Source organism: Perissodus microlepis, chromosome 15 (assembly GCF_051167445.1).
Source record: "Perissodus microlepis isolate ML-2025 ecotype Zambia chromosome 15, ASM5116744v1, whole genome shotgun sequence".
Classification (NCBI taxonomy): Eukaryota; Metazoa; Chordata; class Actinopteri; order Cichliformes; family Cichlidae; genus Perissodus; species Perissodus microlepis.
The window spans coordinates 20,874,142-20,898,663 of record NC_140475.1 but is presented as its reverse complement, the minus strand read 5'-3'; the positions used below and the strand labels follow the sequence as shown (position 1 = coordinate 20,898,663).

Below are 24,522 nucleotides of genomic sequence, written 5' to 3'. Positions count from 1 at the left end.
CCGTGGCTCCAGTCTTTATTTACATCTAGATTTCCTGTTAAACTTTTAAACTAAAATAATCCAGCTTCTTTCCATCATCAGCAGTCTTTTATTTCACTTTACAAAAACTGTTGCCACACATAAAAATGAAATATCAAACATCACACATGTGACAAGTGGATCGTATGTGACATCACAACACAGACAAATAGGACTTTTTGGGAACCACTTTTTGTACAAGGAAGATAGATGTATTTACACATGTACACACAAAATCACATTATTTGACATATTTACAACAGTTACACAAATTCTAATTGTCACAAATGGCAATGGCACAATAACAGAGCATTCTCAGACATTAGATGTTCAGAGTGAACAAACAGGAAATGTTTTTCCTTTATTTTATTTTTTCTTGGAATGAAATAAACTTTATAAAGCTTCAATTGTAACAGTAGAGCCCGTATAGGAGAACTGCATGTATATCAAAACCAGTGCAGTAAAATGCATAGGTCTTTATTATATTTGCTTTGTTTTAACCTAAAATCTGTAGGTGTTGGGTCCTTTATATATTCTCATTTTATAATTTCTAAAAGGAAAAAAATATATAGGATCTCTAAAAATTGGTGAAAATATAGAATTTTAAAGAAGATTTTATTCTTTGATTGAACCTCCACATGGTGCGTCTACATATTCTGACTGGCAGTTGAACAAGAAACTTCTTACTGTACATGATATTGAATAACAGCTAACAACCATGCAAGCTCTTGGATCAGAATGGACGTGAATTCGGCAATTTCAATGCATAATTGTCCTTTCATTTAAAGCAACAGTCAACATCAACACTTGATAGCAGCTGGGAAGCATTACAGGCATGTTGGCGGACTCATTGGCTTTTTTATGGGTGTAAAATAGCTTTTTTTTTTTATTATTATATTTTCTCAACCTGAAAGAAAATACAAACTAAATCTGAAATCTCCATAAAACATGCTGTGGGTGTTTGCGGATCTAAGACAGTGAATTCTTATAATGTTGAAGATACCCAGCTCCACCAGTCCCAAGGTGATGCCCTCTAAAATTTCCGGTTTGGTCATAAAATAGCTTTTCCTCTCATGCCAAAGGAGGGAGGCACTTAATAGATAATCACCATAATCATGTTGCTCTAAGACTTAATTTACATATTCATTGTCCCCAGAGGATTAGATCTAATAGAAAAAAAGAAAAATTATGGTGAATTTACACGTAAATCACACCAAAAGCAATGGATACATTAAAATAGTGGACATTTTCCATTAAAATGCTGTGTATTTTTTATGTAATTATATGTAATTGTAAGTCTAAGTGCTCGGTTCTAAGTGCCATCTTCAGTGTAACTAATGACCTCGCTGTGAAGCGTGATGTGGATATTCATGGTCCCCAGAGGATGTCTCAGTTAAACTTTGATTGTGATGATTGCATTACCCCTTCTCCCAGTGCCATCACCAGCTCAGATTTTCTGCACTGTACAAAATGAACTAGTACAAACCAATTTAATGGAGAGCTTGCTATGAAAATGTCCCCATTCCTGCTCACCAGAGGAGGTATCTTTACATTTTTCTTTATAAATTATCCAGTTTGTCTTTTTGTGACCCTTTAGGCCAAATTATAACTTTTGAAAAGATTAGTGTGAAACTTCCTGTGGATATTCATGGTCCCCAGTGGACAATGTGATTACAGCCCATTCTTAAAACTATCATCAGCCCAAACTTTCTGCTTGCTAGCTTGTTCTTGTCCTCTAAGCATCCCAACAGCTACATCATGATTTTGAACACAAACAAAACAAACTGTTGGCCAGATTGATGTAAATTTAGTGGGGGTGGGGTGGAGGGGGGGGGGGGGGGGGGTCCTCTGCATTCATTCTGTGATTGTTTTTAGTTAAAGTACAGTATATGAACACTACACTATATGAGCAAATGTACTGGACCACACCTCTTAATCTTTAAATAGAGGTGTTTTCAGTCCTATTGCCACAAGCTTATCACATCAAGCATCTAGCCATGCGGTCTGCCTTTGTAAACATTTGTGAAAGAATGGGTCACTTTAAAGAGCCCAATGAATCTGAACACAGTACAGTGATAGGATCCACAGCAACAAGGTATTTCATGAAATTTCTCCCTCCTAGAAATTATATGATCAGCTGCAAGTGGTGCAGCTCCTGTAGGTGTGGTGTGTAGGTGTCCCATTACTTTTGTTCATATAGTTTTTCTTGTCTTCATATTTCTGTGTTTCTCTGTAGTAGACTGACTGACAGTCACTTTAAACAAACTGGACCCTGGACTAATCTCTTGGGCTTCTTGGTCTATGTTCAGTAATCTGTCCACAATTCTGGTGAAAGTTAACAAAATGTTTAGGTCTCTAGGCCCAGTCTCTTATTTGGAATGCCTTTTGAATTTCTCCTAGCTCTTTGGGATTGGTTGGATCCCAGTACAAAAAATAAGCATTGCCTTCTTCTGTGGTCAAAAACAAAGCAAAACAAAAATATAACAGATTTGTGTCAGATATGCATAAAGTCATAGCCCAGTCTATAAAAAGGTAAGAGGAAGCTGATGCTTCATGACTTGCAAAACATGAATGGATGGAGAGCAGATGGATTGATGAAAGCCCAGGAAATGGAGAAACATACAGTAGATGGATGTCTGCTGGAAGAATGAGAGAGAGATGAGATAGATGACAGCAGCTGAAACTAATCGTCCGGCTCCAGAACTAAATCATTTTTGCCCTCAGACCCAAATGTCCACTCAGATCTGACAGTGGAGGTAGGTGAATGCTTTTTCAGTCTGACACTTTCCGTTCATTTTCCTTCTGCTCAATCCATATCGATACTCTGCCCACCATTATATAAACAGCTCTGAGCTACACATGCAACACAGATTTGATCGTGTCTGTTTTTAAAGGTCGTTTTGGAAAGCTAATCGTGATTCTGAAACTCTTTGTTGTCAAAGTGCTTATCAATCATGAGAAGGAACACGTTTCCCTTTGTTTGGTGGAAACATGAATACGTCTTTATGTATTTTCTAAAGTGAAAACAAAAGTGTGAACGTATATGTGAGTTTATTACTGAAGAGCTGCACACATTTTGCATGTGACACATTTAGTGCCACATGCCTCCAACATTTCCTTTTAAGGATGAACATTGTTCTTTAACAATTTAATTGTCATGTCCTTTCCTGTTTGCGTCTCATGACGTCCCTGTGGTCTTTAGTAACAGCACAATGTGGTCTTTGGTGACCAAGAGTACAGACAAAATTAAAAGATTTTTAAAGAGTTATTCTTATTCTTACTCATGAGACAGCATGTTACAGGTACTTGAAACGTGCACAAAGAAATGTCAGAAATCAATCATCAGTGAGCTTTTTAACACTTTAGCACTAAAAATATGTTATGCTTGCAAGCCTTGCATAGAGATGACTACACTATAGTGGGTCTGGTAGAGCTGATACAACAAATGTGTCTGTAGTAGAGTTTCATCAGGTGCTCCATATTAACATCTGCAGCAGATGATATAGCTTATGCCTCTTATTTATTACCTTATGTTCTTGTTACAGAGTAAAGCTAATGTTCATAAATTAATTGGAAACATTTAATTAATAGCCCAGAAGATAAACTGAAAATTACTTTGGACAAACATCTACACAGATGCCTTTAATCACGTCAGCAAAATCAATCTCCTGTGGTGCTTTAAAAGTGTTTTTAATTATTTTTTAGCAATTTGAAGAAGACTTTGAGGAGACTGTTCCTGTTTTGTGGAACTTAACTTACACTAATTTCACAGTTGATTGAATTAAAGTGTTTGAGTGATTCAGCATCTTTTTGAAAGAAGAAGGGATTTTACTACAATTACTGCCTTTCAATTGTAGAAGACAACTATAAAAAAATACTTGCAAAATTAAAAACGTGCAATTCATCACCTTTCACAATGGCTTAATTTTTTAAAGTCATTTTATCATTTAAAATGAGTAAGAAAGTTGCATTAATCAAGAAGTGGCTGAATAAAAATATTTTCAGAAAATTCCTCAGATTTATTTATTTCTTTGTTGTTCAAATGTCTGAAATGGGCATCCTTCCTTCTGACCAGCAGAGGGCGACTCCTTGAGTTTCAATGAGGCTTGTGGTTGTACAGAACTCAGTGGAACAAAGAAGCGTCACCTCTCTTAATTCAGGACCTCAATAAACACTTTCTTTGAACGTCTATTGTCTCATTATCGAGTAACACTTCTTATGTAATGCAACATAATATTAACTTTGTAAACTGTGCTAATTATTAGATTCACAAAGGAAGGATTTACCTTACTGTAGGAATAGCTATAAGCCTAATCACTGTATGTGCTCATTTATTTGGCAGTGTTTTCTGTTTACTTACATTAAGCCTGAAATGAAACACTGCTGAGGCGCAAGTAAAACAGAATTGGTTTTTTTTTTAAAAAGAAACAAATAAAAACTTAATACACAGTGACATCAATAAATAATGTCACTGTGTCTTTAAGGTGTTTTAATACAGAATTTATGGTAAAGTATAACTCATAACTTCTGAATTTTAGCTGGTATGACTGTTCTTAATTTAAAATAGGGTGTCTGATGGAGAACAATTACTATTATTGATCATTTCTATGGATCACTTATATCTATTTTCAACCTAATGAGCTTGTGCACAGGCATTTCCACCAAAAAAGTGGTACTTGTGACCAAAAGTGGGCACCATCTCTACACCACGAAATGTCTCACCCCAAAGATAGACATCTGTCATTATGAAGGAGCTACCACATAAAGTTATTTCCATGATAAGTACTCGAGTTTCTGCCAGTAACTTTACAGATAACCAGTGGGCTGATTCTTAAAAGGCACCAAGGTAGAACAGAGCAGAACTGGCACCATATTACTGGAAATAAGATATTAGTGGTCCTTATATAAATAGTATTGTGATGTGATCTTTGTTTTGTTGAGGAAATTAATTAGAAGAGGTCAGATTTTTGGTAAAATGTGTTTTTTTTTCAGGGCCCTACTTTCCTTTATTCTTGAAAATTTCCTTACAAGCTAGCACCAGCAACCCCAAGGACAGCTTCACCCTGGTGATTCTTGTGAAATTGTCTCAGTTTGTGATGGAAATAAAGCATGCCACCCCTTTTTGAAGGACTTTGAATTAACTGGCATATTCCATGTTAGCATGGAGCTTTGGTATCAGGACTCTACTATCAGCACAAGGATGATTTCACTGTCAAATCTTTTAAAACTTAATGGCAAAAACAACCAAAAAATTCTTTCCTTGAAGGGAAGCTGCTCTGTGAATACATCCCTCACGACTCCAGACCACCAGGAGAGAATGACAATGTGTCTTAGTCGTCCATGTCCTGCTGGGTCCAGTCCACTCTGGTTGTTTATCAGTCACTGGGGTCCTGGCAGTGGGAGCAGTAGCTCATGTCTTCAGAGTAGAGCTCTACCTGGATGGTGATGCTGTAGAAACCAAACTTGGTGTGGAGTAGGTCAGTGGCCTCCTGCAGCACAGACTGCTGGTCAGTGCCCTCCTCTGGTGATGAAACAAGAAGGTAAAAATGAACAGAGCGAGTGTGGTTTACTCTACTGTGGTCTGTTAGGGGTGTAACACAGAAATCCACATTTCGTATCACAGTTTTCTATTCCCATATCGGAATATGCCGGCTAGTGCTCATCAGCCATGTGGAGCTTTTAATGTCTGGCTAAAGTAGCCTTAATTCCCTGTGCATCTCACTGTACTATGCACTGTAGATCAGTGTGTTACTTTACCTACAGCCAGGTGAACAGAAACCAGCGCCTGGCCCAGAGTCAGAGCCCAGAGGTGCAGGCAGTGCATGGACTTCACAGCTTTCACAGACAGCAGCACCTCCTTCACCGAGTTAAACTCGATTCCTTTAGGGGACCCTGAAAAACAACGGGCCATCAAAATTAAGACACACCAATTTAACAGTACGTCTGTGAATGTGTGGCTCACATGCAAACAGTCTGCTTCAGATGGTTTACACAGAGACTTTGTCAACCTGATTTTGGCCTGGTATACAGAACAATATTATTCCTCGATAAGCACACAGTGATATGTTTTATTTTACTGATCTACAGGTTGAAAAGAAGTCAAATTTGACTAAAATCATGACCAGTTATACAGTAGTTAATTAAAACTAGTCACTAAAACTATAGAGACAATGTGCAGGAGGCATTCCTGAACATGAGACTGAGGTAGTTGCATGACTGCCTTCAAAATTTGTTTTGTGTACTACAATATCTATTCTGAAGATCTTAAATCTGGGAAATATTTCTACGTTAAGATTATAAAAACACTAAAACTAACAGTGAAAGTAATAAAAATATAAACAGACAAACCTAAAACGGAAACAAACTGAAAGTAAATTCAACCCAAAAAGAAATATAAATGCAAACTAATCATAAATACAAGTATTAAAACTCTCATGTATGTATACAGTATTACATCAGATACATGGCTCTCATGCACGTTATCATTTTGCTCATTGACACCAAACTGTGAGCTTCTTTTCAAAGATGCCCAAAAGCTACTTTGGGTCATCGTGTGAAAGTTCAGTGACGTGCAGAGACTTGGGCGATCTAACATCTCAGGGCATCCCCAGGATGTGACCATCTGTCCTCCCGCTCTTTGTTCTGTGTAGGAAAACCACAGACGTGTTTCTCTGCTGTTTTACACAAACATGCCATGTGGAGCTTGGGGACATACATATCTTAAACCATGAATACTTCAGTTAGGCTCCAAATATGTTGTTTTTTGCACTTCCACGTGACATAACTGTCCTTTGCAACATGTGATGTTAACCTTTTTCATACCAGGTCAAAGCCTGACAGCTGGATCCTAGCTGCAGGCATCATGGTCAGAAATATCACATAAGCTTAATTTAAAGCAATATTCAACCTTTCTCAAAAGAGTTTTTTCTAATAAACAGCATAAACTGATGCAGGGCAGCTGCATGCTTGTTTCTGACCGTTGACCTAAAACAAGCTGCTGGCTTTAACAACAGTGTTACTGAACTTTATAGGTATTGGTAGGCTAGCTGTTTCTCCCTTTTCCAATCTCATATCAAGCTGAGACACTGAATTTATAGCTTGAAGAGTCAGGAAATAAAATCAGATTTATGTTTGTTGGATTTTTTTGTGTTTTTTTCTTTGGCTTGTATTCCTGTTTATCATCTACTTTTCGCGATATCGGGCACCTGGGTACCCATGAATATAGCAAAGGTAGTTTGTGGTGTTTAAGGCAACAAAAATATCATTAGACAAACTGCACAATGTATTTTTCCACCAACTGTGATAGATTTACCAAAACAAATGTATAAATTAAATCAAATCCACCAGTTTAGTTTTAAGCAGTTTCACCGGCAACTGTGTGTTTTTTTTCCTACTAAACTATATTTGCTAACCAAAAGAAGCATGTAATTGAAATTACAGCAAAGGAGCTGCCATTAATCATTACATTCTGCTGTTAGCCTGAGCTTCTTGTTACGGGCAGTTGCACAGTTTCTTCTGCACAGTAAGGCCTCGATTATACTCTGCTGCAAACACAAACAGCTGGAGAAACCACGGCTGAGCAGTCATTCCTGCTATACGTCTTTAAAGTCAACCTGGTTTGCATCCATGTTTGGTGCATTGTAATGCAAAACCTCTGCAGCTGAGTCTTCACTCGCAGAAAAAGTAAGCAGGCATGCAAACATCTGCACAGACCCTCAACTTCACCATATGAAGAAGGAATTTAAGTTACTCTAAGCCAAGCCTAGAAGATGGAGACGCTATAACAGTTATATTTTATTTTATCTTATTTTATCTTTATTTAGATTTCAAACTGAAAAGCTGTGACAGAAGCTACAGCTTATATAACATCTGCCCTTGGTGCCACAATCAGCATGTAAGGAAAATTGTGAACTAGATTTTAAACCTCAGATTTAACACAATAAAAGAAGAAAAAGAAATAATAATCATTCATGTCAAATCCAGCTACAGATGAACCCGTTGTATCTAAAGCATCTTCACATTAAACATTTATCACAGTATTGAAAAATGTATTTTTTCTGGACGATCTTTTTAAGAAGTTTCAGTGTGATGCAGGGTTTTTTTTTTTTCAGGACAACAACCTTAGGACACAAAAACTGGCCTGATTTCATACTGGACTTATTGGATTGGATTGAATTTGTTATAATTCCATTTAAAGAACTTCTGGAGATATTATGTTGTAATTGTACATTTTATGATTTGAATCAAATCTTTGAACTTCAATGTGTTTAATTAAATTATAATAAATAAATAAATATCAAATTTATTGACTTACAACAGGGTTTGTTATCATTACATGGGTTTTTTTTTTTTGAGTAACTGCATTATAATTTCTGACAAGAGTTTGTGAGTTTTTCAAATATATGTTTTTCCATTTTGAGCCCACAAAGTCAGTTCCCTCCTGCACTCAAAGACAGGCATTTCTACAGCTGATCTGGAGAACCCAGTATGTAGATAGATCAGTGGCGCAACAAGCAAGAGGAAAAACACATATGTAAATCTGGTGTGAAGTACCCCTTTTGCATAATAACAAAAATACTTTATGCTTCATGGGAACTATCAGGTACAGTATATGATTCCACTATTAAAATATGAAAAAGTATTTCGAACATAAGAAGCTGTTGATTGTTTAATACCTTCCATGAGTATCCTAAAGACGTCTCTGAGGATGGTGACAGTGGTGCAGAGAACAAAGACAGAAAATAGGAACGTGCAGATGGGGTCTGCTACTTTATACTCGGGCTGAAAGAGAGAAAAGAGGTTAAGGACACTTTAAAGAGCGAGGAAAAGGGCGTCAGATGGTGATTTCCACAGTCATGAGGCACTAAAGTGCTCCAGGCACAAAAACAGGAACATCTTGCAACACAACAGAAATGCTTGAATCTTTCATCCATAATACATAAGAAACCATACATGGTTTCTTTGTACACATTCAAATATAATTCTCTAATGCTCAGAATACAAATATGCATGTACCTGCATGTCTTTGTGCTTTTAATATGACTCTGTTTTATATCATGTAATATATCTGTTTATCTGACCCGGAAGTAGATGATGGTCGCCGCCACCATGACGCCGACACTCTGCAGCAGGTCTCCCACCACGTGGATGAAGGCAGCACGGACGCTTGTGTTACCATGACTGCCGAGGAGGGCGTGCGAGTGGCCATGAACCACGGGGCTCTGACCATCCTCGTCGATCTGGTGGTAACCGCTGCCGTGAGCGTGGAAGGTGGTCGAATGGTGGAGGATGTACGCCATGCTAGAGAAAGGAAACGAGACAAAGGGTCATCAGTTGTATTACAGCCATCTTTTAAATACTGTCTATGGTTTTTGTTAGTAAAATATTTGTAATTTTTTTTATTAATAGTAAAAGTAATAGTAATATTATGTAATGGTATCAATAGCAGCAGCATACATTGAGAGCAAAGTTTTTACAAGCGTTAATATACTTTTAAAGGTGTGAAGCACTCACACAATATTGACGATGACAGCACAGCCAGAGGTGACCAGCATGACGTGTCCATCAATCTCATAGTCGTTACGTACGATCCTCTCAATGGCCAAGTAGACCAGAGCTCCAGTGACGATCCAGATGGACATGACTGAGATGAATGCCCCGAGGATCTCTGGAAGGAGAAGAAAATCATGAACCTTTATTACTTTGTTGTAGTCATGCAGTTCATCACTGATAATAAGGAGGCACATCTACTGTATGCTGCTGACCATATACTTTTAAAATTAAACTGCTTCTTCTGAGCTTAAACTAAACTGACTTTACTAATACGTTGATGGCCTCAATCACCAGTTCCCTGTCAGTCAATGCAAGTTAATGTTCATCTTGTAAATGATGGTCAATATAGCAGGCTACACTTAAACTCTACACCATATGAGCCTCCCTCTGTTCTTCAGTCACAGTCATTACTTGCTCAAAACAAGTGGTCTCAAAATAGCAAAAATTGTTCAGATCAAGGCTTTAAAACAGGAATTCATAACTAATGGATGATTTCATAGATGCCAAATCTGTCTTAATAGGTGTTTGTTTTTCCAACGGTTGAGGCTAAACACTGCGCTCTCTATAATCTGTATCTGGAATCTGTCTGTATAATTTCTCCTTGTGTAAGCCACCACGTGAACTTCATAAACCTGATATACAGGGAGTGCAGAATTATTAGGCAAATGAGTATTTTGTCCACATCATCCTCTTCATGCATGTTGTCTTACTCCAAGCTGTATAGGCTCGAAAGCCTACTACCAATTAAGCATATTAGGTGATGTGCATCTCTGTAATGAGAAGGGGTGTGGTCTAATGACATCAACACCCTATATCAGGTGTGCATAATTATTAGGCAACTTCCTTTCCTTTGGCAAAATGGGTCAAAAGAAGGACTTGACAGGCTCAGAAAAGTCAAAAATAGTGAGATATCTTGCAGAGGGATGCAGCAGTCTCAAAATCGCAAAGCTTCTGAAGCGTGATCATCGAACAATCAAGCGTTTCATTCAAAATAGTCAACAGGGTCGCAAGAAGCGTGTGGAAAAACCAAGGCGCAAAATAACTGCCCATGAACTGAGAAAAGTCAAGCGTGCAGCTGCCAAGATGCCACTTGCCACCAATTTGGCCATATTTCAGAGCTGCAACATCACTGGAGTGCCCAAAAGCACAAGGTGTGCAATACTCAGAGACATGGCCAAGGTAAGAAAGGCTGAAAGACGACCACCACTGAACAAGACACACAAGCTGAAACGTCAAGACTGGGCCAAGAAATATCTCAAGACTGATTTTTCTAAGGTTTTATGGACTGATGAAATGAGAGTGAGTCTTGATGGGCCAGATGGATGGGCCCGTGGCTGGATTGGTAAAGGGTAGAGAGCTCCAGTCCGACTCAGACGCCAGCAAGGTGGAGGTGGAGTACTGGTTTTGGCTGGTATCATCAAAGATGAGCTTGTGGGGCCTTTTCGGGTTGAGGATGGAGTCAAGCTCAACTCCCAGTCCTACTGCCAGTTTCTGGAAGACACCTTCTTCAAGCAGTGGTACAGGAAGAAGTCTGCATCCTTCAAGAAAAACATGATTTTCATGCAGGACAATGCTCCATCACACGCGTCCAAGTACTCCACAGCGTGGCTGGCAAGAAAGGGTATAAAAGAAGAAAAACTAATGACATGGCCACCTTGTTCACCTGATCTGAACCCCATTGAGAACCTGTGGTCCATCATCAAATGTGAGATTTACAAGGAGGGAAAACAGTACACCTCTCTGAACAGTGTCTGGGAGGCTGTGGTTGCTGCTGCACGCAATGTTGATGGTGAACAGATCAAAACACTGACAGAATCCATGGATGGCAGGCTTTTGAGTGTCCTTGCAAAGAAAGGTGGCTATATTGATCGCTGATTTGTTTTTGTTTTGTTTTTGAATGTCAGAAATGTATATTTGTGAATGTGGAGATGTTATATTGGTTTCACTGGTAAAAATAAATAATTGAAATGGGTATATATTTGTTTTTTGTTAAGTTGCCTAATAATTATGCACAGTAATAGTCACCTGCACACACAGATATCCCCCTAAAATAGCTAAAACTAAAAACAAACTAAAAACTACTTCCAAAAACATTCAGCTTTGATATTAATGAGTTTTTTGGGTTCATTGAGAACATGGTTGTTGTTCAATAATAAAATTATTCCTCAAAAATACAACTTGCCTAATAATTCTGCACTCCCTGTATAGGACAAATCATTTAAATTAAAAAAGGGATGAAGACAATATTTTTTCTCAGTATAAAAATGCTCCCACAGGGAAGGTTAGCAGAAGATCGATCTATCCATTTTCTACCACCTGCATAGGACTGTGTCATGATACTAGCAGTCTTTACAGAAATGACCAGGCCTCCCTCTCTAAAACCACAGCTTCCAGCTCTTGTGAGGTGGACACTAAAGTGTTCCCAAGCCAGCCGAGAGACATAATGCAGTGTATCCTGGGTCTACTCCAGATCCTCATCCCATACTATGCCAGAAACATTTCAGCTAGGAGGTGGTAGGTGTGTTACTCAGATAGCCAAACCACCTTAATTGTCTCCTTTCAAGGAGAAGCAGCAGCAGACTGACGGCAACTAGAAATCCTGTCCATAAGAATTATGAACAAAGTTGGTACCAAAGAGGAACCCTTTACCAAACTGCAGCACCACTGGACTCTTGGAGAACTCCCCACAGAAAACCAGAGGAACATTTAAATGCCTTCTTCACAAAACACATCAAAACTGAAGGAAGGCCACATCATTCCTCCTGAATCCAAAGTTTATACTGTTTAGATTCTTCTCTCCTGTATCTTGGTGTAGATGTTTTCAGGCAGGCTGATGAGAGCGATCACTTGAAGTTAGAAAACAGCCTCTAGTTCCTTTTCTTAAAAAGTGAGACCATCAATCCAGGCTGACATTACCTGCCCCAACCTTTACACAGGGATACACCAGGGCATGCAATCAGAATAGCCACAATACATCTAGTGACTCAAGCAAGTTGAGGGCATGGAGAATTTATTTTGCCCATGTGGAGTTTACATGGACAAAATAAAAGAAACTCTACACAAAATTACTCAGGCCCAGGAACTCCTACAAATGACCAGCAATATAATGCATATACGAAATGTTTGTCTCCAGCATCCAGTCTACATGAAGCTGAAGCTGAATTCTTATTATTCTCACCTGATCTGTGCCAACCAAAGTTCATGGTTTTGGTGGGCGGTCTGGAGGAGATCCACAGGGAGAACAGGCTCACCATCATGCTGCCAAAGTCTGTCAGAAGGTGGGCCGCATCAGTCATGATGGCCAGGCTGTGGGCCAGGTAGCCTCCTGTAAATCAGGAGGAAAAACGACACTGGGCACAAATGATAATGTATATGAGCCATGAGACTGCGTTTATAATAGTCTGCTTAAAGATAAGGAAAGAGACATAATCCAACTCATGTCACTTTTTTTTGTGTTATGTACATAAATGTTGAATACAATATCCAAACAGAACAGAGCAAACAGAAAGTGTGAAGCTGTGTTTATTTTCATTCACATTTAGCTAATAAAAAAAGATTTTTATTAAAAAGTGTGTCGTAGCTCGCCAACTGTGAAAGTACCTGCTGGGTAATAACATCTCTGTTAATAGCTTTTAAATACACCCATCTTAGACACTCAGAGGTATATTAAACATGTAATTTAAAGCCTCAGTTGCCTCAGGTAAAAGAGTGATTTTATTCTTTTAGAACATTTTAAATATCCGTGCAACCAGCCGGTGAATGTCAGCCACCATTTTATTCTCTTAAAAGTAAAAAAGTTACACTACAAAAAGATAAATGAACCTACACTTATATATAAAGGAGTTCCTCAATAGTTCACCACTGAAGCATTTCTTGCTATGATGCTTATAATGATACTAACATGTGCATGAACACTTGTCTGCATGATTTTTTTGCTCCCGTCAAAAGTGATCATTTGGTCAAATGTAATAGCTTCCTATGCTTTATAAGTACTTATAACCATCTTCTTGTCATAAGTATTGTGTCCCACACAAATCTCCACACTTTATGGTGTGTGAATATCCAGTAGGGAAGTTTATTTATGTCCAAATGGTTGAGAAGGCACATAACAAATTAGGTCACCATTCAAGTTTCTTTCTTTTCTCATTCATTTCTTTTCTTGGTGCTTCTCACCTATGACCTCGCCAATCATGAAGACGAGGCAGACTGCTGAAGCGATGTAGAGTTTCTTCTTGGCCAGCAGCTTGTCCACGCTCTCCTCGCATGCCGACGCTTTGGGGCCGTGGCAGTGAGTGCCGACGGGTCGTTTCAGCTCGATGGCGCCCGACATGCCTCCATTCTTTAAAGGGAAGTCTGAATAATGTTCTTTGGAGTCTGGAAAGGAGCTGCAGGGGGGCAGAAAATAAACAGTAGTATATTTTCACAGGTTGAATGAGTGAGCTTGCCATGAAGGATGCTATTATCACTTAGCTGCTCCTGATCAAACAATGTGACCCTCAAGCTGTTCCTCCTGAAGAACCTACCTATGATGCAGGGCTGCCATTATAATCTTACACCTGCAGTATTGTGCTGTTGCTCTACCTTTCAGCACCACATTTAAACATACTTAATGAATGAACAGAGTGTTGTTCGCTGTGTTTTTTGATGTTTCATTTGTTATATATTTTTATGCATTTGTTTATTGTAAAGCTTTTATGTGACCTTCCCTGGGAAAAATGGAAATTAGCAATTTTGACAAGTTTACATCTCACATTTTCTGTATAATGATGTGAGTAACTTGGACTATTAAATAAATAATAAATATATTATTAACTGGTAATTCTACACTGATCGTAAATGAGAGGTAGATAACATGTGCTCCAAAGCTCAGTTTTAATGCATTGTTAAATGAGGTCAATGAAAATAGAAAAGCACTATATACAGTATAAATAATATAAATCATGCTTGGCTGTTCAGACAGAAAGCATTATATTTGAAGATGTGAGCTAGTCTGCAGTGTGATGGGTGCATCTAAAGATAAATTTACTTATTAAGAAAAAAGATTATATTTGTATCTTCTGACCGACATGTCTGTTAAAACAATGTAATTTCAGCCTTAGTAAAACCCCCTGTCTGATCTCATGGAGGCTGGCTTTTTGTCCATCCATGTAACAGCAGCACAGCTGAGGTGTTTTAGGTGTTGAGTGAACTGATTTTTTTTTTTTTAGCTAATGTTACAGCACAGCAGATCATCTTTTGATAGAGTCCCAATGGTTTACAAAGTGGAAACCTGACAAAGTGCATCGCAGTCAGTGTTCACTTAAGTGAAAGAATGGTGCGCTGTTTCGTTCGATGAAGAACCCATTAAAATCGATTCATGTTGACAGTGAAGGAGGGTGAACAGACTGCCCTGTTTTACAGTCCAGAACTTCACGTCACGACTGCTCCTGAGTTTTAATAACTCATAAGCGCTCCATCTTAGGTCTTGTGCGTTGTGTTGTTTTCTATTCATCCAGGTTACAGAAGTGTTTTAATTGAGAACAAATTTGTGAATGAAAGTCATATCTGACCAAAATGTTGTAAAAACAAGCAAACAACAACAAAAAAAAACTTAACAAGAAAGTGTAACAATCCTTTGACAAGCAAATTATAAAATTAGTGCTTCTTGTGTATAATAAATCAGACTGTAAACTTGAAGACAGGCACTGCCCAAACAGCAAACATATAACAACAAATAGATAAATGTTTTTTTAATACTCCATCCATTCATTTTATTTACCATTAATCCTATTAGGACTGCCAAGGTTTGGAGACTATACCTGCTGTTGTTTGGCAAGAAGAAGGGTGTACCCAGTACTGGTCACCCATCAACCACAGAGATTCACAGAGACAGCAGACAACCTTTCAAACCCAGTACCAGGTAATTCCAAAGGAATCTGAAGGAAGTTGATTAGAATACAAAAACACATGTACACTCAGCAGCAATTTTATTAGTTACACCTCACTAGTACTGGGTTGGACAATCTTTTGTCTTCAGAACTGCCTTAATTCTTATAGCACAGATGGAACAAGGTTCTGGGTCTAAATGTTGCTGAGTTGCTGCCATGTGACTGGTAAATATATGTAATAGTGAGCAACTGAATAAATTACCTAATACCTAATAATCTGGCCTGTTTATTTGGTAATTTAGTAAATTAAAACAGTAGCAGTGGTAAAATAAATAATACTGTAATCATTTAATAGTTGCCATTCTGTTCATTTTGCACATAAATACAGAATCGTTTCATTTAACACCATCTTGCCTATCTACAATAAGATGCTTTTCATTTGAAAGTGAAATTTTTCAGTGTTCAATCTGGACATTACACATCTATGTATACTTGAACCCTGGCAAGATGCAGACCCGACTGGATTACTGCTGAGAATAAAAGAAAATGCTGACCTTTCCATTTTATTTTCTATCTTTGTCTCTCTCTTACACACACACACACACACACAGGTTGCTGTTCTTATCATGCGTGGGGGAGGATTCGATGATGTGACTAATGAGGTGGAAAAAAGCTAATTTGGCCTCACTTGAGATAACCAGACACACACTTTAATGTCACACTCTTCACACAGGAGATTGCGAGCGCTGTACGATTATCACACACACACTCCTCTTCGAAGATGTCCAACCTCAAAAGAAGCAGCCAGGCGGAAAACAGATTCTGTTCAATTATACCACCGGGACACGAGAGAAAACCACACACACACACACACACACACACACACACACACACACACACACACACACACACACACACACACAATTAAACCTTGGGGTGATGATAAATTCCAGAGTGTGCAGAAAAAAAAAATCCTGTTCATAAGATTCATGCAAAATATCCTCAGACACTAAACACACTGTGTGGCCTGCAGCGCAACATTGTCAGGGGGGGAGGGCCGCCTGTTAAGCAAACATCTGTGCCATTAACATCTGTAACCCTTCTGCCAAATTCAAACATAACAAGATTTTTTTTAATCCCGTTCTGAAGGTAAACTGAACACAGTGAAGCCTGATCATTTTTTTTCATGACTTTTCATCTGTGCTGTCTAAAATGTTGGTGTATACATGTGTACACATATGCTAGTATATGCATTTATATATAGGTGTGTGCGCATATATATATGGATTTCTTGTCATCTTATTACTCCATTTATTTTAATCTGTTCTGTTTATTTTGCCTACGTTATCCTTATGTTCAGCACTTGTTCAACACCTGATGTCTTTTAAACATGCTATACAAATAAAGCTGATTTGACTAAAGGTGGACTTAATGGTGGTTTTACATTTAATAAGGGTGAAATGTTTTTGTTTGCACTTTCTTACTTTCTCGTCCAAAAATTCTGGTGCAAATTAATACCTCATGAAGTTACTGCTTATTTTATTTGATCTCGGTAGTAAATTGCACTGTTCTTTTGGAAACTATTTGGTTGTTGGTCAGCACTCCTTAATCAAGTGGCTCCTTGGCTTTAAACACTGAAAACACTCCCAGCCAACCGCAGTACAGCTGTGCCTTTAACTGGCTCAGTAGCATTCAGCTCTAATTTGTCAAGTCAAATAGTCAAATCCATTAATTAGGTGGACATATTGTGACTGTAACATTACCTGCAAAAAACACCCCCAGAGAATTGAAAAAAGTGTGTTTAAAATTATATTTGAAATGCAAATACAAGTTTAAGTTATTTAAAATCCAATATATTGCAAAGTTTTTACAATTATGTGTTTTTTGCAGTCTATTTATTTCAAAGTGGTGACGATGTTTTGACCCTGGTGGTGACTGGGCTTCAAACAAATTTGAAGAAAAAGCTTTTGTGTTTGTTTGTAATGCGTATTTTCCTGTTCATGCATTTTATGTGTAACACTACAGACCTTAAAAAGAACAAAAGTTGTACAAACAACAAAAAAAAATATTGGTGCATTTTAGTTTTTGCTTTCAGCGTTTAGTGCTAATAGTCTTAATGTTTTTAAGTCCTTTGGTTTAAGTCAAACGATCGCAGGTCAAACATAACTGTGTCTGAGCGTCTTTTAGTAGGACAGATTGCTCCTCGTGTTGACTCTGCTGGGGGAAAAAATAACACAATGACCAAAATATTCAATGAAACAATCAAAAGTGTCCTCACTGAGATGTTCCCTGAGTGGGATAATTCACTCAGTGGTCTGTATTTAGGGATTTACAGCCCTCTGCTGACCCCGCCTCACTTTTGGTGTCTGGCATCAATGATTATTTTTCATTTAAATACAACTAACATAAGCACAAGAATGAGATGGTACTATAAACTGCCAAAAAACCTGCTTCTGCACTCCAAATATAATAAAAAAAAACAAACTAGTAATTATTACTGATACATGGCTCATATTCCTCTGGCAGTCATCCTCAAGTACTTTTTTCACTGCCACCCTTACAAATTGACGATATGGCAGACCCAATGAGTCTCCCTAAGATTATTAACATTAGATTTTCTTTTCAAAGTAGCTTTCATGTCTTTGTCAATACCCCACAGGGCAGGTAAGCAGCGTTTATTGTTGCCCAGCATCAGCAGCACAGACAGAGAGAGAGACTCCTCGGGGAAAAGTCAGTGATCTGTGAAATGAAATGAGACCTTGGAAGTCCAGCAGGGGAAAAAACAAAATCATAAGCATTTAATTACAACTGCAATCTGCTGTATCAGAACATCCCGCAGCACTTTTGTTAACAGACAGAAGAATCTCTGCAGTGAGAAACTACTGAGCAGTGTTTTATTTTTACAGATATGCATATTAATGTTTCAGCAGACAAATCAGTGGAGTACAGAAGTGATTATCATTTCATCTTTTTGTTTTATCACTTGTGATGTGCAGGCTTTAGTAAATAGGCAGTGTCATACACATATATATCCATATATATATATATATATATATATATATATATGGATATATATATATATATATATATATGGATATATATATATATATATATATATATATGGATATATATATATATATATATATATATATATATGGATATATATATGGATATATATATATATATATATATATATATATATATATATATATGGATATATATATATATATATATATATATATATATATATGGATATATATATATATATGGATATATATATATATATATATATATGGATATATATATATATATATATATATGGATATATATATATATATATGGATATATATATATATATATATATATATATATATATATATGGATATATATATATATATATATATATATATATATATATATATATATATATATATATATATATATATATATATATATATCTCCTCTGTGATTGCAGGCTGTAGATCTGTGTTTTATACAGATGCTACATTTGTTTCTAATATTTTAATTAGAGGTTTTGAAAGCTTTACACTTGGTGAGATCTTGGTCAACAGTCCATGTTTTTAACCTTAATAAAAGGCCTGGTTTTATCCAGATGATCCGGCTTTTTTATGTAAACAAAAACATTTAGTTTTAAATGTTTGTGAATGACCCATGAGATTTGCCTTTGTTTTTCCCCAGAGAGAAGAAAAGTCCACATCAGTGCACCATAAGTCATGTTTACAGTTTACGATGATTTCACATCACATTGCAGACCAAAGTCACATTTCCTTTTCATCACTGGTCTTCAGTCTGTAATATTTATTCTCATGGATTAGATTAAATCCCTAGTGACACGCCTATTATGTTGTATATTAAAATGTATATTAAATTATATGAAAGTCCCTTAAATATTTTGTGCAATGTTGGTCAGACAAAATAAATCGTTTGTGATGTTGTTAATTAGGTGATTAATGATGGATAACAGCATCAGCTATTGGTCATTAACAAGAATTTGTTTTCAAACTCTCAATAAAATCCAATATGGTCGCATCCATTAAAATGACAACCACTTGATGTGCCTCAGCCTTGGGACCTCCCACTGAAATACCAGGAATAGGAATTATTTGCTTACATCAGTGGTTTTTAAACTGTGGGAGCTGATACAGGTGGAGTGTGACCAATCAAGGAAAATATGCAGTGGACTAAAGTTAAATAGATCTGGTTTTTCTGAAATTAAATGTGCTGACTATTATTTGTTTTTTTCAAATTCAAGTTTTCTGGGGTGTGGACCTTTTGCCTTCTTTTTTGTTTTCTGGGCATGCCAGAAAACATTAAGTAACCACTAGTGAACATTAAATACTTTGTGCAAAATGCCCCAGTTTCAATGCATCTCCCTCTAGTGGTCAATGGTTCACTCTTCAAAAATGGGACTTTTGAGTTCTGGGAGATTGAAAAATTGTTGAGATATGTATGACAGCTTGTTCCTGCCACATAAATAAATAAATAAATAAATACTTACTTCATTTTAAGTTTTGAGTGATTTTCTCAGAAATTTGAATTAGTTCAAACTTTGAGATAATTAACCTCATATTTTGACATAATAGCTGAACTCGGTGTATCCAGTGATGCCTAATTTAAAAAAAGAATACACATACACCTATTGCTTATGTTTCGTGCGTGGAAACTAAAGAATCACAGGCCTGCCTCCAATCAATACAGCACATTTAAAGCAGTACTGTAGATGCCTTTTAGCTATACATAACTACTCCTGCTTGGTCCTGAATGACTTACTGACATTTGACTGAAAAACGTAAGAACTGCTGTGCCTTTAATATCAAAGGTTTTAATCTCCTGATTTTGGCTTTGACTAAAAATGTATTTTAATGGTCAGAATTTATTTTGCACATTTACTCTGATTAATGACAAACATTTAACAAATCTTCAGGAAGATGGAAACAGCCTTACTGAATCCACAGCACCATCAATTGGTCATCAGAGTAGTTACTGATCACTAAACGGAGTGAAAGATATTTTTTATTTCTTTTTAACCCTGGTAACCTCAGACTCATGGCTAAAGCTTGTAAGTGGTCCACAAAGCAAAGTTTAAACATTATCAGCATAGCCATCAGTTAGATGTTACAAACACTTTAAAAGTGAATTACATGGACGGATTAACCTCATTAGAGGTACCTGGGTAAGGATCAGTTGGCGCATCCCTTCTTTCCTCCTCAAACAGTCAGGCACTTACAAACAAATACTTTGAGATTTTTTTTTATCTCAACTTACTAATTAATCATCCAATCACCTTTGTATTTGTTACTTATCCATATTAAATTGATTTTCAATGATATTTTACTCTATTTTCGGACATTTTATAAATGGATTAGCAATCATTGTTCCAAACTTATGCAAGCTCTTTTTCTTATCATTTTCGTTTTTACTACTTGAAAAACAAAACAGCAGATTCAAGCTGATAAAACAGAACTTCGGGTTGAGCCCTCCGGTGATATTTGGAAATTAAATGAATTCTAAGTGATAGACTGAGTAAGTCTGACTTTGGAATTCGTGGATGCTCGTATTTATTTTATTAACATTAATGCTAATGTTTACATCTATTCTTGTGTTTTTGATTACGAGTTCTGCTGATTCTAAAATACATCAAAAATACTGTAGAAATATTTGGTTTAAATGTGAACAATAAAGGTCACTTTACTGCCAGCTGGGGAGGAAAATGCTAAAGGTGACACTGTAAACACATGCGTGCACTTGCACAAGAACGGCGCAAATGGTGCATGAAATCCCAAATGTAGCGCCATATGCACATCTGTCTGTGTTTCTGAACACTTCTTTGAATCCCAAATGATCAGTAGGCCTATTTCACTTATTTCTACAAAATCACGTTAGATCAATATGCTTTTTTATTTGATTGATTCAAAATACATAAATAAATACAATACAAAGGCCCTGCAAGTTTGCACTAATATTTGCAAGTAAGTAACCCTGTAAAACACGTGTTTCCCACCCAGTGGAGCTTCCCTTTTTCTTCTCCTGCTTTATAAAGCGTAAAATTTCTGCCACCTTATCTCTTTTTAATCATGTTGTATCTGGAAATTATCTTTTAAAAAAACAAATAAATAAAAAAACAGCCAGTTTTAAAGCGTGAAATCAAAGGCATCGATTCACTTCCAACTACCAGCTTCACTGACTTAAAAACAGTTGATCAAAGAGGTGGAAACGTGCATCACGAGGGCCTCTGAAGGCTGAAAATAACACTAACAGATAATTCTGCAGGATTATGATTAATGGCTGAGTGGGCGATTGCATTTGATTTTCCTCACGTATTTCATATTAAAGCGAGAGAGCGTCTCCACCTGTTTTTTTCTGCAGCGCGTTGAAAAATCACCAGGTGTGTTTCTGCAGCAGCCGGCTGGATGTTGAGCAAACAAAGCTGATGCACATGTTTGCATCAGCTTTGACTGTGCGCATAAAATCGTCTTTTTTTCGTTCATTTGCTCCGCCATCTATATTTTAAACTCAGTGTTTTTTTTTTAATTCAATTATTAAAAGTGGTGTTTTTACACGTGGGCCTCTTGAAAATCCTATACAACTTATTTCTATAATGTGGGATCTATTTGTTAAATACGCCAGAAAAGGGGCGCATTCCAACTATGTTTTAATATTTTTATTATCCTACCCTAGAATTAAAAATTCGAACCAGCTCTGTGTATGCCTTTTAGTAATATTCTCTGCTGTGTATTTTTTGTATCAGCAGGTTTAAGCACCTACATGGATTGTGTGTGTGTGTGTGTGTGTGTGTGTGTGTGTGTGTGTGTGTGTGTGTGTGTACCCTCTGTGATTGCAGGCTGGAGCCTCTGCTAATGACAGATGATGAGTTTTTAGCATTGCTCAGTGAACTGGCCCCGGGGCCATTTGTCACAGGCTGTCCAGAAACAAGCCAAGCATGGAAATGAATTTGTTCATTCACATAAAACAACCCGTGAGAGCCACAGCCTGCTCAACGTGCACTATAACAACCACTCTCAGTGCGCCTTCATTACGCACGTTTATAAGATAATGTGCAACAATAGTGGATTCTTCCTGCATCTATCTTAAAATTATAATTTAAAAAATAATATTTTGAGTTTTCTATTAAAAATGTTGATGTCCTTCACAAAATCTGCTTACTTGCATTTTTCTTTAAGTGTCAGCAAACAAAGAATTGTTCTCGCCCCCCCCCCACACACACATACATTTTATACACAATTTATGCCCCAAAATGACTAAATGTGTTCACATAACTTCGTCCTACATGTGGTATTATTCTTCATGCAGCTGCAGTGATATGAAGCAAAGCATTTCCCCACCTTTGCAGTTTTAGTGAATATGTCTTGGCATTCTTCTCGTCTATGAGGTGAGATTTTTCCGAATTTCCAGCATTATTATCCATTTTGCAGCCAGCAGTCAGTTGGTGTCCTGTCCGAGAGGCAAAAAAGTACGACTTTTTTTTTCCAAGGTGAAGATGATGCAGGTGAGAATCGACCGGTCCGGTCTTCCTGTTGTGTAGTTAGCGCGGGGAAAACTCAGGCCGAGACCTCATTTCTGTGAGCGCAGAGACTTCAGTACAAACGAGGAAATTCCTTCATTGCAGTGCTGAGAGGCAGGAGGAGGAAACCACATGCGGCTTTTTCTGAGGGAGGTTTTAATTTGGTCCGAGTTGCAGGTTCGAACTTGGAGCTGCAGCGGCAGTAATGAGGCACACACAGCGCGCTGATCACTGCAGCTGCTGTGACTGAACAGCAGAGATACCTGCAGCGCAGAGCCTGACTGATCACCCGGTGCACATCATTGGTGAATGCTAATGGGACGAGCGTGAAAGATATATATATATATATATATATATATATATATATATATATATATATATTCTGTGTTTCTTGTTAGACAAAAGGAAACAGAACATTTTTAGGCGTAACTCTAAACAGATGGGTAACAATTAATAAAATAGCTCTTATACCTAAATTATCATTATGTAGCTATGGATGAACAAATAAATAAATAGATAAACAAATAAGTAAAACATACGACTAAAGTAATACAAAAACACAGTCATATATACACTAATATCCTGTACATAAAATCTCAGTTAGTCTTACAAAGCCCTCGCAAATTAACATCCTAGTGTCAATCCTGGCGCCCCAGTCTTTTCATTCATGTCCTCTGTAGTGAACTCGCAAATCCTAAAAAGTTAAACTGAAAGATCCTTTTCCCCTCTGTTCTCAGGAGGATTTCATATTAACATTTTCGCAAAATATTTGTTTGCTTCTAAAATTCTAAAATAATACTTCTCTGTACCTGCAGGTTAATGCGGCTCTAACTAAACAAGAATTTGAATTAATGAGCATGCAAAATCCTCTATTTTTGAAATGCTTTATATTCATTACACAGCATGATACGCTAATTATTCTAAGTTGTGAGACTTTTCTTGTCATTCGTCTCAAATTCAGCACTACAGCGCTCCAGTGCTGCGTTCAGGCTACAATGGGACAAACGTAAATTTGCTGGATCTGCAGAAACCTGTCTTTTTGTAATCACCACCTGGAACAAAAACTAATTTTTACTACTATTTGGCAGTGCAAGTGGGATTTTCTTTTTCATATTTTAACTTTCACTAATTATTAAAATATTTATATCTAGCCTTACCCTTGTTTTCCCAAGAACTTTTCCTCATATCCGACTGCAATTGAAAATAATTTTAAGCTATTCATGGCCTATTTTAGATTACTCTGACTCACCACAGCATCTTGTGGTGCAAACTGGTATTACTCTAATGTAATATGTGGAATATGTGGACGATTTCAAACTCTGTTTTAAACGCAGAAATTCACCCAAAATGCTTTTAAAGTAAATTTAAACTACCTGTAATCAGTCAGGGGCGTGTGTGCATCTTTTTCCAAGCATAAAACAAAGACTTCCAAGCGTGCCTTAAACTGCCAGTTTACAATGACAGTCCTTGGCAAAACAATGACAAGACTTTATTTGAACTTAACAATTTATTTAAATATTTGTATAAGCAATTATTTCTTGT

The 24,522-nt window shown here is 37.1% G+C and overlaps 1 protein-coding gene across 1 annotated transcript; it reads right to left on the bottom strand.

Annotated features, from left to right (window-relative positions):
* Positions 1–1,850: 1,850 nt before the first annotated feature.
* On the bottom strand, positions 1,851–23,201 carry slc30a2 (solute carrier family 30 member 2). The gene is made up of 8 exons (XM_084952720.1): positions 22,802–23,201; positions 13,744–13,955; positions 12,749–12,895; positions 9,532–9,685; positions 9,099–9,318; positions 8,694–8,799; positions 5,776–5,910; positions 1,851–5,539 (listed from the first exon to the last, which is right to left on the bottom strand). The coding sequence occupies exons 1-8, from the start codon at positions 22,882–22,884 to the stop codon at positions 5,394–5,396; spliced, it is 1,203 nt and encodes a 400-aa protein (XP_084808846.1). The 5' UTR covers positions 22,885–23,201; the 3' UTR covers positions 1,851–5,393.
* Between the last annotated feature and the right edge of the window lie 1,321 nt (positions 23,202–24,522).